The 24,200-nt window shown below is 26.9% G+C and overlaps 1 protein-coding gene across 1 annotated transcript; it reads left to right on the top strand.

Annotated features, from left to right (window-relative positions):
- The first annotated feature begins 1,042 nt into the window (after positions 1-1,042).
- Positions 1,043-18,996, top strand: Rich (Guanine nucleotide exchange factor subunit Rich). Its single transcript, XM_015512987.2, has 22 exons — positions 1,043-1,470; positions 2,649-2,756; positions 2,836-2,988; positions 3,068-3,245; positions 3,327-3,460; positions 3,533-3,624; positions 3,689-4,085; positions 4,233-4,436; positions 4,502-4,871; positions 5,484-5,671; positions 7,636-7,864; positions 8,330-8,439; positions 8,501-8,632; positions 8,715-8,957; positions 9,190-9,304; positions 9,364-9,488; positions 9,555-9,694; positions 9,972-10,381; positions 10,449-10,614; positions 10,675-10,863; positions 11,684-12,021; positions 17,808-18,996. Exons 1-21 carry the CDS (start codon positions 1,333-1,335, stop codon positions 12,018-12,020), a joined length of 4,158 nt encoding a protein of 1,385 aa, XP_015368473.1. The 5' UTR covers positions 1,043-1,332; the 3' UTR covers position 12,021; positions 17,808-18,996.
- The last annotated feature ends 5,204 nt before the right edge of the window (positions 18,997-24,200 follow it).

A 24,200-nucleotide genomic window follows, 5' to 3' on the forward strand; every position in this document is an offset into this window, starting at 1 on the left:
TAAATTTAGTACCTATAATGAATAAAAAATTATTATGTACAATTAACTTACAAAACGAACACGTTGAACTATTAATGATGGTATAGCTGTAGGTTTCAACATAGTATTTTTAATATACACATTAAAAGAGTCAGCCACAAAATGAGCGGAACACACAACACTTTTATCATTTACTATTATGCTTCTATGCTCATCATAGTGTCTACTGAACTCAATCCACTTTTCACGGATCTCTGGACATTTTGGATACCTGTGTAAGCAAAATCATTCAAAATATTATATTAGGAAAAAAAAAATAATAGCGGAACTATTATAGATTTATAGATACTTTATAAGTGTGCACAACAGCACAACAATACAATTGTATACAAGGTAATGACTTGTCAGTGGATTAAATATTAATAAATCTCACTCACCTGTGAAAAGTAATTTGTTTCTCTTTACTCTTAGAGTTTTGTGTTCTACCACACAAATTACAGCTTGGCATTGCAATTCAAATTAAAACTGTACTTGAAATGTATAGAATTAATAATTTAAAGACGCACAACAAAGTCGATAAAGTAAACAACAACTAACAAGTAAAAATTCGGCGAACGCGAAAGCCGAAAATGCGAAATATGAAATGAATTAAGATTTGAGTAATTGTCAATTGAGTATGAACGATTGACCGTATGAGTCAATTCAGCAAACACAAAAACGTTATTGAAAATAAAATTTTTAAAATGAAAAACGTACAAAATATAAATTTGAGGTTAGGTTTTGCACGCTATCTTGCGGCTTATAGTTTCGTTAAGTGAGTACTGTTCCGATTGCCCGGCTTCACTTTCTTAACACGTACGGTATACACTATGCCCTCTCTATATTACTCTATGACTTTATTGAATCATCTACGCCGTGCTTGGATCACGGAATAGATTGTTGTTTAGTTGTTATTAATCTATAACTGCTATAATAAATTAAAATATTTATTTTCTAGATTTTACCCAGTACTAAATTGATTGGTGACTAACCACGTCCATGTTATCACAGAACGATATTATTATAATATATTATCTTAGTCCGTGGTTCACGATGACACCAAAGTGTATTGATAAATGATAACGTGTACATTAATTGTTGACGTTAATGTTATAAATTATAATGTTATTATTAAAATATTAATCCAGTAACCCACTAAAGTATAATGTTAATTTTTATAAATGCTTGTAGTGCAGTGGAGTAGTACACTATTGTACCAGTAATGTCAAATTAAAACGAACGTTGGTTATAAATTGCAAGTGGGATCTATGTGATTGCGAAAGCGCGTATTTTGTTCATCCTAGTGCAATAACCATGTATTTTCCGATAGGCTGGCCAAAAGTTTTGGCTTCAGCTCACGCTGCTGGCACCCTTGTCCAGGTGATTTGCAACAGAGACAAAATTCTATTCGCTATATTGTCTATTGAGCGATTGGAAATTTGGTTTTGCAAGGTGAGTTGTGGGCATCCTCAAGTAATGTTAATGCACATTGCTGTCTATCTTAAGTTATACCTCTTCTGTGCTGATTTGACAGCTTATAAATTTTCTAACATTCAAAATTTCTCCCGATTTAATATAGGATACTAGTACTAGTTTAAAAAACTCCAATATCTGCCTAAAAAATCCACTCAATTGTAAGATTTTATTGACGAAACATTAACCATTTTAAATTTAGTTCAAATAATGTGTGCATTGTTTCTATAAAACAATGTGTTTGTTTAAAACAGCTCAATATGAATATTAAGCTTTGTAAGTTAAACATTTTTATTATGATTAAATAAATAGTCTCGTTTAGTATCACCTAATAAATAGGTCAATAGTTTTCAAATACCTAATTATTATTGATAGGTTTTCAAACTTATCCTATTACTAAAAAAATAATGATTAATTATTATTTATTCATGTGGATCAATTAAAATATAATACATTTCTCATTATATGAAATTATAATTTATCTTAAAAAAATATATATATGTACTATATTAAGAAAATTATATTAATAATAAGGCTGATAAATCTTAAGGTAGGTATTTATCTTAAACATGAGATAAAACCCTTCCTTAGACTCTAAATCTGCGATTTAAATGACTGGCCTTGTTAGTTATAAAATATAGAAATATTCAAATTGATTCACTGAGCATCATATTCGCCCCCATTTTTTCCTTTAATTAAGGTTAGGTTAGGTTAGGTTAGCCAAACCTAACCTATAAAAATATAAATTATAATTTAAAATATAGCAATATATATATATATATATATATTTTAATAGGATTTTCATTTTTCTATTTTTCGTATTATAGCGCTTATTTAAAGATTTTTTGGTCATATTATTGTATATGTTTCAGTTATTTTTAGTACTTTAAAATCCGATCCCTGATTATGATAATAATCCTTAGAAATTTTTTCTTTAAATATAAAATATATGTAATATTGAATTAGTATTTATTGTACAATTGGCCATTTTTACAAATTATTAGTAAAAACTACAATTTTTCAATCACCATACACTTATGTATAGTTTCCAAACTCATTATCATGGATTAATTATTATTTCAAGCCTTATTATTATAGTTGTTTCCTCTTTATTAAGTTTAGAAAATAATTATAATTTAACCCAATATCTTTTATAGCCATGTGTGAAAATCACTTCATACACAAGATCTCCACAGAGTCTTGATGAAATTGGTTTTAATCGACGTGTAGAATGGAGGCCAGATTCCAGTATGTTGGTCATAGTGGTTAGTATTTATTTTTTTATGTTCTATAAATATTTAATAACTACTAGCTAAAATATATCTTTATTTAACTGTTTTGTAGACTACTAAAGGTTATTTAATATTTTACAATTTGAGTATTATTGGTGATCCTGGAAGCTTGTATCACTTAGAAGATTCCCATATATCTAGTCTAAAAAGAGAAAATGATGAGCTATTTGTGAAAGAGACCATACCATCTTTACATATTAAACAAGTAATATACCTAATATTTTAAAATTATTTACATAATTTATGTAAGTGACATTTTGATTAATTTTGTTTAAATTGCTTAGGATAAAATAGTTTGTGTTGATGGTAGTGTTGAATGTATGGCTTGTATTCGCGATGAATTAATGGTGTCTACATGTAAAGGACATGTATTGCGATATCACTGGAATAGTTCCATCAATCGAGATTATTGTTTAGATCTTCGTAGAACACCATTTTCAATTGATCTACATGTTTCTAATGGTAAACTATTGTGATTTGTTACTAAATTTAAATATTTGTATGTAAATTTGTATTATTATTATTTGCGTTTCAATTCTATAGCTGTACCACTAACTAGCAAAGATACTTTTATTATTGATATGGAATACTCACCATTAGTTGGAGGTTTTGGAATTATTTTGAATGATGGTCGTGCAGCATTACTTACAGCATCATCTTTAAAGTTTGATCCTAATGTAAGGTATATTTGAAAAATAAAGTATAAGAACATTTAAAAATAACATCTTATTGCATTTTTATCAAAATAGCAAGTACAAGGTATTTGGGCTCCTAATATTGATACTGCTACTTGTACAAGTTTGAACCACAAGTATAGATTGATTGCGTACGGACTAAAAAAGTTAGTTATTGTAATAAATTTAATTTTAAAATAATTATTCAACGCTTGTATTTTGAAATTTTAGTTCCCAAGGTATTGTATTTGGTCTTGATGAACGCACCGGTGGCTTACAATTATCTCATAAACTTATGATTCCCAGCCAAGTATGGCCAGGCGGAGGATTAGGTTCTGTGAGGTGTACTCGATGGACGCCTGATGGCTGTGCCTTAGTAATGGCGTGGGAGAATGGTGGCTTCGCTGTATGGAGTACTTTTGGAGCTTTATTAGTTTGCTCATTGGCATGGAACTTTAGTGTAAACATCGATTTAAGCTCTAGAAATCCTCTCAATATTATTTCCATGGAATGGTCTATAGAAGGCTACCAACTATGGATGATTAATGGAGCCTCAAAAGATACACATGATGATACAGTATTACAAATGTCATTTTTAAAAAGTGCTCTAGCTGTCAATCCAACTATGGTAAGTTATTAATAAAATATTATGTTAATTAATTTCAGAATTACTATTTGATTTGAATATTGTTTTCTAATTAATTGTAAAATAATAGGTCATTCAAAATAAAAATATTTAATTACGAAAAGCATAATATGAATTTATGTATTTTAGAGCCATCGTCCGCATTTGTATCTCCAAGGTGAAGATAAATTATATTTGAATGTAACATCTGGTCTTACCAAAGTGTATAAAATGACTCAATCCAATAACAAGACTAAAGACCAATTAACTATCACCAGTGCTTTAGTTGAAAATAAACAATGGATCATTGTTTATGCACCTTCTCCATATTTAGGAACAAATTGGCCAATTAGAGTAAATTTAATAAATTTTTTTTAGATGTTTATTCTATATTTATTAACAATTCATTTTAATTCCAGACGTCTTGTATTGATGATGATGGCAAACATATAGTAATTGCTGGGCGTTGTGGTCTTGCTCATTATTCTTTAATTACCCACCGCTGGAAACTATTTGGCAATGAAATACAAGAAAAAGATATGATAGTAACTGGTGGAGTTTTATGGTGGCGATGCTATATCATATGTGGATGTTACAGTGTGCCTGTTGATGAACATCAAGTGCGGATATATAATGGAGATTCTAGATTATCTAATGATCATATGATTTCGTACCAATTAACTGGACAAGCTTTATTACTTGATTGTTTGGGAAGCCGATTAGCAGTATTTTGTTCTGATGGGATTGTCAATTTATTTAATATTGAAATATCACCTAATCACAATATGGGTAATTTTAAATGTATATTAAATTTTCAAGAAAATATTGGTGCATTTTTAGATTATTTTGTTTTTTCGAGCCGCTTACAACATTACAAAATTTATGTTCAGCTGAGCCAATCTTGTGTACTTAGCTTAGTTTTAGTATTGAAGTGAATTAGCATTTATATCACTCTCAAAGTTAAGAATATTTAATGTAATTGTATGTTAGCTTCTTATAATATTTCAATTAGTATTCAAGTTATGATTAAATCAAATATAACAATTTAAAAATACATGTATTGCAGAACAGATTAAATATTGTTAAAAAGTCAACATAAAAACAAAGAATAATTTAATTTCAAGTTTTAAAATAATCAGTCAATTCATTCTTATATTAAATAATAAAATCCAATTCTAGTAGGTACAAGATTGGTTCTGTTGAGTGGTAATTTGTTATATTGTGAGTGGGTCAAAAAGATAAAAACAAATTTAACTTGCATTAAAAGTTAGCCTACTATATTTTGTTATTTAAAATATCAAATATCCATATGCACGCTTGTAAGTTTTAAAACCTTATAGTGTGATCGTAGTGAACTTATATAATTTGATGATTAATCATATAATTTAATTTTAATTTTAGCAATATTAGACAGAGTACAAACTATTGATATGTCAGCTTTATGTATACATCCTACTTGTGTGGTTTCTGTTCTACTTACAACTCTTCGCATTGAACCAAAAATTAAAGGTTCTACTGTTAGAGATAATTTTTTACTTAATATTAATGGAAATTTGTTGTTAGTAAACCAGCAAAGTTGTGATGATCAGGTAATGTATTAATTAGTTTTATTATTTTAAACATTAAATTATAATTGAAATTGAATATTTTAATTTTTAATTATAACTGTTCTTCATATATTACAATTTGGTTAGTACCAGTTAATCATGTGATATATTATGATTTGTGCTCAAATGTTTATGTTTTAAAAAGTTGAAATATAATGCTAAAAATAATTTTCTCCAAATTAACCTACATTTATTCTCTTAAAAATGAGACAAACATTTATTTTTATTAATAAATTAATGAATATCAAAATATGCTTTACTGTGAAAATTAAAAAAAAAAAAAACGTTGGCTAAATTGTATACAAAAAAAGTTGCAAATTACTATAAAGCATGAAAGAACTAATAATTATAAAAATATTAGACCATTTTATTTAAACCTAAAAAAAAAATTATTAGTTGAAACTACATGCATAAATGATTTGTTAGACCAATAAATAAATAATCATAAAAATATTGCTTTGATAAATAAATTTAAAACCCAAATATGCACATATACTTACATTGATGTTGTATTGATTTTATTTTTAACATAGAAAAACATAGGTAACTTAAGTATAAAAAATGTAGTGAGTTTTAGATACACTTCAACTTCCTAGGTTTAAACAAACATGTAATAACTGATAAATGATTTTTAAAATAGTGTTATATCTACATTCATCTTGACATTTAAAACCTTTCAATTTTTTGTTGTAAATCATCTGTCCCTTAAAAATCTAAAAATTCCAAAAGAATTTATGTTACACAAAAAATTAATTTTATTATTGTGTGTTAAGTGGATGTTGCTGATTTCCAATCCAAAATTTAAAAACCAAAGTCTAATACACCTTAAAAAAAGTATTTTCCATTAAAAAAAAAACAACCAAAATCAAATCATTCTATGAGGCGTTATAATCATTTCCTGTCAGATATTTTTGAACAAAAAACAGGCCATATGCTAGCCTCTTGAATCATCTTAATTTTCCACTCTGGAACAAAATCTGGATTTGAATAATGTACATTGCTTGATTTTTGTTTTAAAAATAATGTTTTATTAGATTAATTTATAAATCTTATAAATTGTGAATCTTTGAATATAATTTTTTTTACTTCTCAATAAATTTAATTTATCAGATTTTTTATTCATAACTTCATATCTATTAATATAACTTACATATATAATTTTATTTATCTCATTTATGGCATAAAATAATATTAATTAACACATTTTGTTGTCATGGAAATTGCGGGGTGGAAATCAAAAACATATTGCCAAAATTGAAAAATGCGAGTTAGATATTGATTATTAGGGAAAAGACATCGACAAATTGATTTGCGTCATCAGAATAGATAAAAACATACTGTTTCCCGGTTAAATCAGCATTTAAGTTTTAGAAGTTTAGGTATAGATTATACCCTAACCTAATGGTAGAGCCAGAGAAAATAAGAGAATAATAGTTACATAACAATAATAAATAGAAACGTCTGGAAATATTAAAATATTTTATTTTGGAAAAAGCATGTTTTGGTATACATTTTAATAGTTTTAATAATGAACTATTTCCATTAAATTTTCCAATACGTACTATTGTTATTACTTCAATGTTTTGGATTATTGTACATTTTGAAATGCCATTAAAATAGGAATTATACTCAATAAATGAATTTTTAAAAAACAAGGAATCTGTAATCCATTATACATTACATTTCTTTGGCTTCGGTTAAATTACATTTATAATAGAAAAAATGATACAGAAAATCAGTATTTTGACAATAGTACGGTTTGGATTTCCATCCCTTAATTTAAAAATGTATTAGGTATTAGGTTGTATACTTGTTTAATACTGTAAGACCTTAATGCTATATTTAACTGATGCCCAAAAACTAAAAATATTTATTTTTATGTATATAAGCAATATGTTAAAATATGTAAGTTAAAAACTAATAATATTTTAATTATGTTAATTTAGTCACAAGTTATTCCATCTCCTATTTTATTGGCGTCTTGTGTAGAGAATGCTTGGGTTTCAAGCCAATACCGCCGTGATAAGCCTCATCTGACTGAAGCGCTTTGGTTATTTTGTGGTGCTCATGGAATGAGAGTTTGGCTACCATTATTTCCAAAAAATGGGGATAAGTCACATACTTTTATGTCGAAAAGAATTATGTTGCCATTTCAACTTAAAATTTATCCATTAGGTATGATTTCCTCTTGAATTTATTAATTAATTAAGTATGAACTACTTTAGTAAATATTGTAACCATAAGCGTGCGTAGGTATTCTTGGCAGGGGAGGCAATACTTTAGCTAAGGAGGTCCAGACTCCAATCCCCCCACCCGATTTTCACCAATTGGTAGATATAATATAATATTTTGGTGTAGAGGAAAATCTCGCAGGTGAGGCAACCGCCTCCACTGCCTCCCCCGTGCGCACGCTTATGATTGTAACCTACTAGTATGATTTCAATACTTCTATAGTCTAGCAGTTTTACAAATTACAAATAACCATTTGCTTAAATAAAACATACACAGTTTAGGAGATAGGATTTTAAAGACATATATAATCATATAAAATGTATTTAAAAAGATTTGTTATTTCTATTATTATGTCAATCAAAAGTGATGAAAATAAAAATAAAATAATTTCATGTTTGATTGTTTCAGCTATACTTTTTGAAGATGCTATATTATTGGGTGCAGAAAATGATACATTATTATACACATCTGATACCACTAGTGTTTTTTCATTGCCATTTTGTCAAGTAGAAAGAACGGTATTTATCAAATATGAATTTTATACTTATTCAATTTTTATAATCAACTTAAATTTTACAGAGCCAAGTTTATTTACATCAAATATTAAGACAATTGATACGGCGTAACTTAGGTTTCCATGCTTGGGAAGTAGCTAGGTGCTGTACAAATTTACCATATTTTTCTCATTCTCTAGAATTATTGTTACATGAAGTATGTTTTATTTCACTTATTACTTGAACAATTTAATAATATTAATAATATTTTTAAGTAATAAATTATTTTACTTTTAAAGGTTTTAGAAGAAGAAGCTACTAGCAAGGAACCAATACCAGATGCTCAATTACCTAGTGTTATAGAATTTATACAAGAATTTCCAAATCTTTATTTAGAAACTGTTGTTCAGTGTGCTCGTAAAACTGAAATTGCATTATGGCCTTATTTATTTTCTGCTGCTGGTAAACCTAAAGATCTATTTCAAGAATGTCTAAAACGACAAAATTTAAATACTGCTGCTTCATATCTTATAATACTCCAGGTAAGTTCAAAAATTGGTTTATTTAATATTATTAGTTGTAACAAAAATACTAATCTTTCTATTTATATAACCTTGATTTGGTATATTGAACTGAAATTTAAATTATAATTAATTGTTATTTAATAATTGATATTTAATAGAAATTCAAATACACATGTCTTATATAAATTCATTTAATATAATAATTTAATATATATTGTTCTTTTAATTTTTTTTTTTAATTTACCTCAAGAATTTAGAATCATCTTCGGTCAGTTGTAAATATGCTACTTTGTTATTGGATTCAGCATTAGATAGTTGCCAATGGGATTTATCTAAAGACCTTGTAAGATTTTTGAAAGCAATTGGTAAGAAAATACTCAGACTTTTTTTACAGATTAATTATTTAACTCATATTGTGGTTTAGATCCAAATGATGCAGATTCTCCAAGAACATCATGCATTTTTCCGGCAAAATATAGTATGATAGGACAAGCAAGTACAGTGAACCCAAACGAGGAAGACTTATCATTTTTAATGGGAAACATTCAGGTACTTAAAGTGACAATAAACAAAATTAATTTGAATTATTAATTATTAAATAACAATTATTTTCAGGTAAGAGGAAGAAGTATTAGTACCAGTACTACACCTAAAATAGATATGAGTTCTACTTTTGTAAGAACTGATAGTAGAACAGAGCAAAATAGTTCACAAAGAAAAAGGTCTGTACTTTCAAATGGAAAATCAGAAAATGGGTTTGTGTTATTTTTGTCTATTTAATCATTTATATCAGGGGTCACCAATTAATATTTTTGAAGTGCCATTAAGAATCTTAAAATTGTTTACAGACCTTAAAAATTTCAAGTATCATTAAAAACTAATGAATTACAACACTAGAATTTATAATATTAACTTTTTTTTCTTGTTTGCGGGCAGGATAAAATTTGTGCGTGGGCTGCTATTTGGTGACCTCCTGGTTAATACTATAGTATATTTATATTATTTTTGTACAATTATGTAAATGCTTTTTAGAAAGGATACAGCTACTTGTAATTCCATTCTTGAAGAATTCTTCACTGACACAATTCTTCAAAAACATGCTGCTAAATTATTATCTAACTACAAGCTAAGAGCACTTGGATATTTTGCTGCTCGATTAGACTTTCATTTAGTTGAATGGTTAGCAAAAGAACGGAATGGAGCAGCTCGAATTGATAACTATATAGTGGCTTTGCGAAGTCTTTATACTGATTTTTCTATATCAAGACCACTAACTCCTATTCAGAAACGTTCTCCACCTCCATCGGGTATGTTGTTTAATATTGATAAACCTAAATGGGTAGATGGTGGTAGTGCTGTTGGAGATAGTGGTTATATGAGTTGTCAAGATGTTCCTCAAGTTTCTTCACAATATCCACAAGATGGATTCCTTACAGGGATTGGTTAGTAAAACATTTTTAAAAGATTTAATCTTTATTATTTGCCTTAACGTGATGGTTTTATTTAAAGATGAAGCTAGTACTATTAGTGAATCTGAAGATGCTCTGTTATGGAATGAAGAAAGAACACAGGCTAATATTGATAACTGGAATATTATTCCTAATGCACATATGTTAGAACAACTTTCCAGTGAACATTTATCACAAGACACTTCAAAAGCTGAAGTTCAACTTAGGTTATTACCAATAGTTTTAATTAATTTTATAAATATTATAATAAATACAATTTATTACAGATATTTGTTGCAATTATTATTTGAAGCTGGCTGTTTGGAGTGGAGTTTTATTGTATCAGTATTTCTTCGTGATGCTTTAGCTGTACAGAGACTTATATCTATCGCCAGGTCACCGGAACATAGTTATGATTCTGTATCTAGGTTGAAACAAGCATTTATTTTACTGTACCAATGGAGTTGCAATGAATGGTATTATATATTATTTATACACAATATACATAACATTTAACTAAAATCTTTTATCATTATTTAATATTTATGTATTTTATCTAACAACTTTTCTGAAAACTATGAAACAAATGTATTCAATATTAATAGATTCATTATAAAAATCAGTTTGTACTTTCTTACTTGAAACGTCTTATTTTTTATACCTTAAGTCGTATAGAAGAAGTAGTATTTTACAGGACAAAATCTACTAAACTGATTTGTTATTTCTTTTAAATACATAAAAGTACAACATTATTTTTATTTTTAGGATTAATTTATTTACCAAATTGTATTATTACTTTATTTGCAATATAGAGAGATGTTAAAAATGTATTCAAAGATCATGTTTAGCCCACAAACTATGTCTTGATTCATGGCCTAACTATTAAAAACATATTTTCAGGATAACAAACTAACCATTAATCAATATGTCAGAAATCTATTTATTAAATGCAATAAATCAAGTATTATTAACCAAGAAAAAGATAAGAATATAAGACTTATATAAAACAATTTTATACATTACCTATTTGGCCACCTATCTAATATTTGATATTATTTGAATAATTTTCTAAATTATTTAATTAGTGGATTTACTTTTTAACATAAATTTTCTGAAATATTGTATACTTGACACGTTGACTGCTCTGTGACCACTGGTTAGGTTAGGTTAGGTTAGGTTAGGTTAGGGAAAATGGCAATATACACCTGACAATTGTTACATTTATCTTATCACTAAAAATAAATTTAAAAACATTTTAAATAAATAATTATATATTCTGTTTTATTTAATTTTTAGCTTTGGTTATCGACCTTTCATGTCTACGTGTCAAGCACAATTAGGTGTATTAAATCGAATCATAACATCTAAACAGCCAGCACCTACTGTTACTCCACAAGCATCTTCTTCTTCACTGACCAGCGTTCTGACACAATCATCTAGATCACGATCAGCAAGTGAAGGTACTGGTGGTAGTCATACCACATCAGAAATGACTGATCATAGTATACAAACAGATTGTCATCCAGTTATTGCACTAGATTCTAGTTGTGATGAAATACAAGACAATACAACTAATTTTGATACAGCATCTGTAGTAAGCTTGCAATCACCTACTAGCTGTTTACTTTCTTGAGGTAAAATATTTATGATATATCTTGCATAACAGCTTAATAATTAATTTGATATTAAAAATTCAAAAAATTCAAAATATTAATAATTGGTATATACTAAATATTATTTAGACAGACTTAAGCAAATAAAGATACCCTTTTTATTATTTTATTGCTGTGTTTATACGTCCAATCATGGTTTGTAAGATAAGGTACATCTGACCAGTATTAACAACTTCTATAGTTGGATATTGAATATAATTATATATTATTTTGGCTTGAAGTCGTAGATCATATATTAGTATAATATGATTTGAGCATAATATAGTATTATTATAAATTATATATTTGGCTTTGTAACATCAACTTAAAACTATACAAGGTGATTCTTTTATCAAAGAACACTCATTATTTAAAAAAGTGTTGACTTATTTCAAAATATTTTTTTACATAGTTTCAAATTGTTAAAAAACCAATGTTTTTATCCTTATAATTTTTTTAATTTTTTACTTTTTTGAATGACAACATAAAGTAAAAAAAATTATAAGAATAAAAAATATTTTGAAAATAGTTAATACTTTTTTAAATAATGAGTGTTTTTTGATAAAAGAATCACCCTGTATACTTAAAAAATTAAAAAAATTATTTCAATAAATAAAAAATGTTGCATATAGGTATACATAACTTTCAATATTTATAAATAATTTACGACAATTTATTGAACAAGGGGATGTCATATTAAATTTTCTAACTATTTGTTCTAGAAAAACAATTTTTACCAACAAATGTATCAAAAAAACCTAAAAATTCAAAAATTTTACAATGCATAAAAATAGTAATATATTCAAAGTAACGTTTCTACTTTTTTTAAAAGTTTTTAAGGACTCTCAAAATGAGGTAGGGGTGTTGCTATACCTTATGCCAAAATAATTTATAGTTGTAGTCTATTTATTTTTATATGTAAGTTACTGAGTGGTCAATAATGTCACCAGTGTCTTCGGCTGTTCTACATCTTATAATGATTGTGGTCGTGTGTTTAGGCACATCATTGTTTTATTTGTTTATTATTCAAAGGCTTTCAATTAGTAGACTTTATAACTATGAATTTTATTTTTATAATTATGTTTTGTGATTTAACAATACATTTAAAAAATGTCCAATATAATTCCAAATTACTTGCACCGTGTAATATTGACTGATTTAAATTTAAAAAAAAACTTGTTTAAATGCCTAATGATTGAAATAGCCTAAAAATATAGTATAAATAATTTTTTTATCTTGTTATGTTATTATCTTAACATATTTGTGATATTTTGTTATTTATTATTAATTAATATATAATATTATGTGTCCATTATTGTTAGATGATCAAAAAATTATTTTTATCGAGCTTGTTTTGTTTTATATCAAGTTTTCGGAAAATATATTGTATACATATTCCCAATGCATTGATATATAATATATCACTGGTGACGCGGTAATACAACGTATCTCAATTTTGGCTATTGTTCAGGAGAGACTGACTACTGATTTATTCAAACACCAACCATGGTTACCAACATATTTTAATATTATCCAACACACACTTTATAATCATAGTATTTCACATTGAAAAGTCGTTACAACATAGAATTCTTTTAGATACATTTTGTTGATACGGCTTATTCAAATTTAAATATATACAGATACGTGGTATTTTGTGAAAACCTTTTTATTTTAAATTATTATTATTACTTTGTATAAAAACATTATTATAAACATTTAATAACAGCTATTAATAACAGTCTCATTTTTTATTAATACAATTAAAAATACTCTAAATTATACATTAATTAACTTTACTACTACTAATAATAAAATAAATATTAAAAGTAACGCCACTTGTGTTAATTATTAAAAATTGTGATAACAAATACACAAAACTTATACATTTTTCTTTCTTTGATTAAATAACTACTAATAACAAAATTAATATTAAAAATAACAGCCTTTTATATTATTAATTTAAATTTGTGATTACAAATAGGTACACAAGAAATATCATACTTTGATTTTCTTTCCTAGATGTAATGTAGTCTCATGTTTCAGTCCATCATAAAAGGTATGTGTATCACTTGGCAAATATGGTTTTAGACGTTGAAGATCATTTCATTTTGAGAGTGTCAACAATATTGAACTTGAGTATAGTTTTGATAATTTTAAACTCTAAGTACTTTTTGTGGAGTTTCCAAATAGGTACTCATTATCAAATGAAAGCTTGTAAAATATTTTTTCTGTAGTTGGATAATATTTCAGTGATCGAATAACTTTGACTTCCGGATCTCCTTTAAAGTGCGTACACACGATCGAACATTGTGCTATGTTCGAAGTGAGCTCATTCGAACTCGAACGAGCACACATAAGCATTTGGATAAATTCTGTTTGTTCGTGTGGACAAAAAACTTATGTGCTCACAGTATTCCTTTGAGCATGACAAAAATACTGACAGTGATCGGCTCGCCATGTAAGTCTATTCGACCTATTCGGCAAATGCTGACGAATACTTCCGAATGCTCGTGAACATTGTCTACATACTCACATGATGAGTTGCACACGCACGTGCATGAGCATTCACTAGTTTTGTTCGCTCGTGTGTATGCGCCTTTAGAATTACCAGGCTTAATGGACTTATATCTTTGTTTATATGATTTATAATTTAAAAAATCATTATAATTTAGTTGAGTTGCTTGACATGGCTTAGCTGGTGATTTTTGTGATTCTTCAGTCAACCTTCCAAATTTTTATGGTAAATATACTTCTTTGTCTTTCAAATGCCGTTCTATTGTAATATGCACACTATCACACTCCATCTGTGTGACGCCTTAGATAAGATATTTTTGTTTGATTTTGATTTTATGAATGATTGAATAATGTAATAATGCATTAGATAATATTAAATTTCTGTTTTGATATCCACATCCATCTGATGTAGAACAATTTTGTTGTTGCTGGTTTTAAAATACACAAATTAAAAATATGTTTTATAAGAATTGAGCAAAATATTGATGCTTCTGTCTCTTTGTCCCCTTCATGCCACCAATAGTTCATGGATTCTCGATTGGCTTAGTTGTATAATGTGAAATTATGTACTTTAAGTTTCATGTTATAATACAATGCACTAGCTTTGAAAATGGTACACAACTTGACAGCCATCATGTCCATAGTAAATACTGTTACACTTGTATCACTTTCTGCTATAGTTTTATCTAAATTTTTTTCTTCTTGTGCTCTTTTATTTTATTTATGTGTTGGCTCACATGTTTCTCCTTGAATGAAATACATAAATCACATTGATCATTTCTTGGCCCAAATATTGAAAACTATTTTATTTTCATAAACCAATTAAAAAAGTCTTGCTTAAAGATTTTTGTATCAGATTTTTACAATAATTCACATACAGTTCAAAATTTGACTTATACTTTCAAACGGTCGTTCCAGGTATAATCGGTCTTTGGTCTTTCTGCAGTAATAAGAAGGCATTTTTGGTAATTTTTCAAACCAAGTTGTTAGTATTTGTTTTCTTTCTTCTAAAGAACAATTATATTTTTTAATAAGATTGAGTTTGTTTTCATTTTCTCTAGTTAAAGAAGCTTGAGGTGTACACTTGTTGTTTTTAGAATTATGAAAACCATGTGAAGATTTCTTCAGCCAGTTATGGACTATAGACTCTTTTAGCCCTAATATATTAAGATACGTTTATTTTACATACTTGTTGTTCTAATTGTTTGAATCTTAGGTGATATTTGTTGAAAATATTTCTTCTAGATATTTCTTCAGTAGTAGACATTTTAGTTTGTGTTGTTATAACCGTATTTATCACAAATGTCTTTTTTTCGTACCAATTACTTTCCCAAAATGTATTAAATAAAGCAAGTCTCTAAACCTCATCAAACAAACTACAAAATCTTTAGATTGATTTTTTACAAACGATTGATGACAAGTTTCTGACATTTGTCTTTCCTGTTTTTGTACACCGTATGAAACTTGCATCATCTCATTTCTTTGGTAGCCTAAGTAGGTCTTACTGGACATTCTATTTCTTTTTGTTTGTTCTCTTTGCCATTCATTTCGTCTTTTTCTGTTTATACTTAAATCATGTTTTTCAACTAAAATAAAATACAAACATAATAATAAAAAAATATTATTAACTCAAAAATATTGCTGTTTTATTGTTAATATAAGTACCAATATCAGTTTGAAATGTATCAACATTTTCTGTCATTACTACTGTGTAATATAAAATTATTATTAATTAATTGCACAAATTTGCATGTTGAAATATCAATGTCAACTAAAAAAAATTTTAAAATATATAATACTGAAATAATATTATTATTCTGATAAAAACTACTCATCAAAATCACTATTATTATTATTAATTATAATATATTATATACTTACCAATTTCAGATGTGAATGTATCTACATTTCTAGTACTATTACTATTGGTAATCGCATTATACTTTGGTTCAATATTGTTAGATGGCTTATTAATTTTAGTAATCAATTCTTTAGAATCATTATTCAATTGCACAAATTGACATGATGAAAACTTATCATTGTCAACTAAAATAAAGTGATATTACAATATAAACATTGCCTTATTATTACCTAGCTAATAATATAATGAATTAGTATTTTTTTTAAATTCTCACTTGTATTAGATGCGAACGAATCAAAATGTCTTTTTTTTTTCTGTAATTTATTTTATTAGGAATATTTGCAAGGTTAGCTATTTTTTTACCTCGATTATGAGATGCCATTGTTTAATATATATTATTTTTAATAGTATCATATTAAATAATATAATTAATTATAGTGCATTAAGTTAAGATTATAAAAATTAAACATCAATATATTATTATAAAACAACATGGATACTTAATAAAAATTAACAACAATAATAAATCATATTAATTATAATGCTGAGTCAGGACGATATAATAATATTATCTAGTCCAAAACCAATAATATTATTTATGATAATAATATATTGCTATTAATAAACTATGAACTTGGAGATAAATGATAATTAGTGTCAAATTTCAGATACGATGTATGACAATAACGACGATAACACGCAAATTAACTTCTAAATTATTACTGTTGATATAATATGACCACAAAGAAGTTATAAAACTTTTGAAACCAAAATCTTATTTTCATAAAAAATCGAGATACTTGTATTACCGTGTCACCAAGATATATTTTGTCTTACATTGTTCGATTGTTCAAATTTTGACAATAACAATATATTAACATTGAACGATACTCATTATTTCATTAAGTATGCTACCTAAAATTTTCTTTTTTATATTAATAATTAGGTTTGACTGGTAATTATATTTTGATGGTTTAGTACCTACTATCTACTTTTTTTAAATTTTAGAACAATTTATAAATAATTCTGTAATTTTTGATTATTGTATGAATTGGTTTTGTTTGGGGTATTGTATATATGCTGGTTGTTTAAGTTTGAGAATAAAGTGAAAACAATTTTCAATAAAATAGAGACCATTTACTTGATCTAACAGAGATTATCCACAGAAAGTTCAGATTTATTTGTAGGTTTCTGCTACTATGGTTAATGTGCCAGGGCCCCTGATTTTTGTGGTGTTAAAATGGAAACATTTTAGAGTGGACATTTTTTTCTTATACAGAATCATAATAAAGAAATGCTTATCCATAGAATTAAAAGAAATTAAATCAGGTATAACTATTCACTTAGACAAGTAAAAGACTCATACATACATTCAACTGATGTGTTTCAGCATTTTGGCTGGACGTAAAGCTGACAAATATTTTTTTAAATAATTTTGAGTTTTTTACCAAGTAAAACTTAATTGTTTATTTAAATTAATTTATAAGCTAAGATAAAAAATGATTATTTGAATATTAAAACTGTAGGTAGCATACAAACGAGTACGCATTGCAAAAACATTCAGTGCTTTACTATTTATTTAAATATTAAGTTTAATAACAAATCATGAATTTCAGTAATACCATCGTAATTATAAATACAGCATTCCATAATTAACATTTTTGAATTATGTATTTAAAATTAAATTATATTATTTAAAAGTTGCTATTTATTCTAAAATTGTATAAAATATAATTGTCTTAGTTTATTAAATTAAATTTTTTTTTACATACAACTTTTTGTTCCACAATTATGAAATAATTGATGTTTTTGATTTTACTATATTACATTAATCTTCAAAATGTATTATATTATTTTTTGAAGCTTATTTAAGGATAAAAATTAAATCAATTAATATTTAATATTAATCAATTATAATCATATATTTTAATTTTGTACTTTATAATTATAACTCATGAGAACTTTGAGTAATTTAGTATTACTAGAAGATTAACTTATATTTAGCTATTGTGTAGAATAACTATAAGAAAAAGCATTTGGTAGTAGTCAACTACCTATTTTAATAGAAAAAAGAAAATTAGTATTATTAAACTCAAATTGTATAAAAACAAAGCAATTTTTTATGCCTTTTGTACAATCTGATTAAAAGCTCACATCGGCTGTGTTATTGATTAATACTAATAAGTAATAATACATTAGCTTCTTAAATATTTTGTACTTTAATTATGTCATATATTAGTTAGCTATAATCAAATATTTGTATGTGTCATACAAGGTGCTCAATACATTTTAGGGTTGTTAGTCACTTTAATCTTTTTTTGTCATTAATTTATTTAAAAATTAAAAAATTAATTGTTTTTTTGCGGCTGTACATATTTTCTATGAATAACTTTAATAAAAATAATCTATAAAGAAGTTGAATTAGTTTAAATATGGCTATTAAAATACATTTTAAGTTAATTTTAAATCGTATTATTTATTTTTTTCCATTAGTTATTATCGTTGTGGCATCCCTATTGTTATTATTTTATTAAATTATATAAGTTATTATTTATTTACAAAATATTGTATTTTTTTTTTTTACAACATTATTCATATTTATATTTAGTTATTATTTATTGTTGATTAATTATTATACTTAGATAATTGTTCTATAATCAAACAATATAATGAAAATTATAAATAATTGTCTTATTTATTTGATGTGTTCATTAATCATTTAGTAAAGTAAATACCTATTATGCTAATCTTCCATAATACTTTGTAGAACGTAACGCACTAGCGCGTACTAATGCCATATGCATAATTCCTCACTTATAATTTTTTAATTTGCAGATCATCGATAGACAACAAATATTATATTTTATACAATGATACAACATACATATATACAATATAATGTATGAAATAAAATAATAATATTATAAACCATACAATATGTTATGGTTTATAATACAAAGACATAGGTAGTAATTATTATTTATTATCATAGACACCTTCAGTAACGGATTGGACCACTGGGATATCTGAGAGCCTGTGGGCCGATTTTTGTATTGAACCTTTGGGCCGGTGAACTATGGTCACTAATTTTTGATAATATTTAACTGTGTATTTACGATTTTAATCTAATTTAAGTTATACTAATACATAGTATAATAGTAGTACATAGGAAGCACGTAGCTAGAATTACACAATTAGGGTCGCCTAATTAAATTATCTTTTGCATTTTTCTTAAGTGACACATATTTATCTCCCCCACTCACCATTAGGCATTAATTGAATTTATAATTATATTTATAAAACTACCTTCTCACTTAGACTTCATAGCTGTCTAGTCCTCACACATCCGATAGTTAAATACCTTGGCCTTACACTTGACAGAGGCTTGATCTCTTCGTTTTAAAAGAGAAGCATAAGACTCATACTCTATTTCTTAAGACCACTCTCCTTCTTTCTGACCTATCATTACAATATATCAAAATCATTCAATATATAACTCTTCCTCGACCAATATGGATGTATGGCATCTTAATCTGGGGCTCTACCAAAAATTTAAATTAAAGAATAATACAAGCTTTCCAAAACATCGGCCAACGTCTAATCACTAGTGCACCTGGTTTGTCTAAAATGAGTAATTAAATTCAGACCATAAATTACTCTCCACCAACAAAACTCCTGCTATCTACTATAAACGCTTTCACTCCAAACAACAGGATAATTCCCTCCAACTAATCAACGAATTACCTTCACTAACACTTCATCCCGGTAACCCAACCAGGCGCCTCAAAAAGAACTGGTGCTGCTACTTGATAACTGTTAGGTACTTATAATAATATTATGAGGTAGGTATCACAGTTGTGTAATTTCTTCCTCATGTGTATATTATTAAGTTGTCAACAATCTATAAATTTCCCTTTCCGTCGTCCCGTCTGTATAGAGGACATTTGATTTCCATAAGCTTTATAGACAAATATGATTATGGAACTGTGTTCACTTATAGTTTAGGTATTCTCCAGAGGACAAGTATATATTTCTTATTTGCCCGGTTGCTTCGTCTATTATTATCTTCTTTGGCTGAATTTTTAGTATTCATTAGTATTTTTTTTTTAAATATAAATATATGACAGAAAGGGTTAATATTACCTACTCATTGTACAAAATGTGTAGATTGTAATTTTTTTAAGTAAATTGAAATACTAATAATAAAAAATAAAGAAGTATATTTATTTTATTTCTTTGTTGAAACATATTTATTGTGTTTGGTATTATTTTAAGCTCTGACTTTAATAGTTCTGTATCAAATTGTTAATGCTCTGTTAAGGTTTTAGGTCATCATCATATAGCTCAGAAATTTGACATTTTTTGGAAGTAGATAAACAATTTTTTTTCATAATTAACTTATCTCATTCATATTCATTGAATTTAAGTTAATATTATTCGTTAACTTATTTTAAAATTAATTGATGTATTTGTATAGTAATTGAAAAAAAAAAACCGAACTTATTAATTTACAGACTTGTTCTTATAGTCTTATACACATATATGTTTTCTGCACTAAAATTTAGTTGCTCGTGTGAATATTTTATACTTTTATCTTGTTAAGCACGTCACAAAAAAACTTAGTATTTATAGTATAAAAATAGATTATTAAATAGATTACCTATACGTGCCTATACCCATATAAAAAATACAATATTATTCCTATTGCCTGCACAATTTTTTTTGAAATAGAAAACAAACTTAAACATGTTTACCACGATTAGGAAGTGAGTATGACGGATACGTCAACACGTGTTAATAATTATTAATATTATTAGTATTATTGTGTACTACCATAATATATTGTAATTATATATATTATAATCAATGGTACGACGTACTGTCAAGTGCATATGTATGTGGGTACTGCGTTACAGCGTATATACGTACCTACTACTGCACATTGCACAAGTGCAATTAGTACGAATTATGATGCGACATAGTATGTATAGCTTTTAGTATACATAATCCACAACAAAAATCTAACGGTAAAAAAAAGCCAAGTTCCAAACTCCCATAAATGTCGGCCTATCAAAATAGTGAAATCTACATTGTAGCCAAGTCTGCCATTTTTTAATTCATTGCCTCACTGGCCACTACACCCATACATTAAAAAGCTACAGTCTTCTTTTATTTGTATTGTTTAACACTTGCGGCCAGTTTCTGAATGAATGATTGGTCTGACTGAGACATAAACTAGACTTGGTCGTAATGTAGAATGTAGATACCACTACAGTAGTAGTATAGTATAGTAACTATGAATTATGATACGCTGTCTTTTTGGAGAAGATATCTAAACCTTTTTCTTTTTTTTTAGTTCTCTTCTCCCCATCACTCATGTAAGTCATAATAGTGAGTACATTCGATAAGGGGCGTAGCGTGAAAAGGTAAAAATAAGTTATTATTAATGTTATTATAACAATAAACAAATTAAAGTTAAAATTTAATCTTTGACTAATTTCTTTTTTAAGTTTCAACCTTAGATCATATTATACTATATAGTATATACTATAGTATAATAATTAATAATATATAGTATTATAGTATATGATCTAAGGTTTCAACAATAGTCAATAATTAATAATATGTTTAGAATATAAGATACTAATTTTGTCGACCACAACCATATTTTGGTCATCGTCGTCGGCCGTTGCGTATGATTGTGGAAAAACTAGAAAATCTATTTTTGTTCTATTACACTTGGTATTAACGCGTTGTATCGTCGTGTAACGTGTTCTGAAACTGCTTAGTGTTTACGTTAGCTAATAGACACGACTTACATACAATGTTGTAGAGGGGGGGGGGGCTTGTATTTATATACAATTTGTAAGCACTTATGATTTTGCATACATCACACTACCTCGGTACCAAACGTTTTATTATTTTTATTTTCGATAAGGCGATAATCAACAATAAATTATTTTCGTGTTAATATATTATAGATATAGAAATATAGAATAATATAGATCTATAATTGTTTACACTTATTTAATTATTGAAAATGGAAATGGAGCTGCCTTAATTATTTAAATAAAATTATAATTGTGCATAAATTGTTAAAAGTTATAAAATAAATTATAAGAAATTGTATTTATTTTTTACAATTTAAATGTAGTTGACTGTAAAGAAAAAAATACTAATACACTTTCAATACATTAGTTTTTCTGCTACACTTTCTCAAAACCCACGCTACGGCACTGTTCGATAATGTTTCATGCTTCATTCAGAAACTGGACTAGTGTAGTAGTGTTAAACAACACAAATAAAATAGGACTAAGAGGAGTGTTGAATGTTGATCTTTAATGTAGGAGTGCAGTGAGGTGATGATTTTATGAACTAAAAAATAGCAGACTTGACCACAATGTAGATTTCATTACTTTGATAGGCGGACTTTTTTGGTAGGGAGTTTGGATCTTGGCCTTTTTCACCGTTAGGTTCTTGTTGGGGATATCATTTATTTTTGTGGGCTTCAGCATCGTGGACGTCGTGTTTTTTTTTTTTTTTTCCATTATATATGTCGTAGATTTTTTTCTTGTAAAACCGTTTGGGTCTCTATCGAGAACATAGACAGGGCCGGCCCTAGGGTAGGTCAACTGGGACATTTGTCCTAGGCCCCGCGCGAATTTTAGGGCCCCGCGCTTACGTCATAAAAACTAGATAGCTAAATAATTAAATAAAAAAATATACATTGAAGACCTAAAGTAGTATATTATGCTGATGAAATAGTATTTATTGTATTTTATACAAAATTGACATTATTATTGTTATTAATAGGTATTATATTGTGGTCGTGGTCAATAATAGTAATAATTTATAAAAATAGCTAGTCGAAAAGTGATTTATCACATTAATATTTTATCGCATCATTCTGTTAATGCTCGGTATATGCAATCAGTCAGTGGTTTATTTCGTTTTATTTTTGTTTGTTGTACATATACAATTTGAAAACAATACGACTCGACAATACCGATCATTTCACTTTTTACTTAGTTTTATTTGACATTTAGACGTCGCCAACGAAAGAAGTCTTGATGGGAAATTCATTTTTTTTTAAATTTTACTGTTTATTTAATGTACGAGTATAATATTATTACATTATAAACGACAAAGGTAGGTATAAAATATACAATATTTTAATTTATTATACTATTTTTATAAAATTGATTGTACTTCAAATTGTTTTCTACACACTTTACATATTATATTAAGGTTTTGCACATCACTCTTTATTTTTTTATCAAAATGAGTCAAAATACTTCTAACATTTTAATTATTTTCAGTAGTTAAATTTACTTACCATGTCTATTACCATTTAATAAATTTTAATGTACGCAGTTGGCAACTGCATACAGGTATAGAGTAGGTACCGACATACAGCGACAGTTATTTTCATAGGTATTATTATTATTATTTTTATTATTATTATTATTATTATTATAGGTATTATTATTGTATTATTCGATAATATCAATAACAAAACATAGAACGATCGCAGACCGACGCGGTCATGTAGGCGGGATGCCGGGAATCGGGAGTACAATTATTCATTTGCCTCTATGCATACGCTATCGTCTATAATTACATTATTCTGTCGAGTATTAGGTTTTTTTATATTTTTATTTTTAAGTAAATTGACTGTTTTGAGGATTTTAAAATTTACAAAAATAAAGATTTTAAAAATGGGTCTTAACGCCCTCTTATACATACATGTATAATATAATGTGATATATTCGCTTCCAAAAAA

Source organism: Diuraphis noxia, unplaced genomic scaffold (genome assembly GCF_037042655.1).
Source record: "Diuraphis noxia isolate RWA-SAM2 unplaced genomic scaffold, SU_Dnox_SAM2 contig0003, whole genome shotgun sequence".
Lineage (NCBI taxonomy): Eukaryota > Metazoa > Arthropoda > Insecta > Hemiptera > Aphididae > Diuraphis > Diuraphis noxia.

Bases quoted from the DNA above. Each gene is read 5' to 3' on its own strand.
- Rich (XM_015512987.2), top strand. From the start codon at position 1,333: ATGTATTTTCCGATAGGCTGGCCAAAAGTTTTGGCTTCAGCTCACGCT. The intron at 5,672-7,635 runs GTAATGTATTAA...ATGTTAATTTAG, and splicing joins AGCAAAGTTGTGATGATCAG to TCACAAGTTATTCCATCTCC. The intron at 8,440-8,500 runs GTATTTATCAAA...TAAATTTTACAG, and splicing joins TTTGTCAAGTAGAAAGAACG to AGCCAAGTTTATTTACATCA.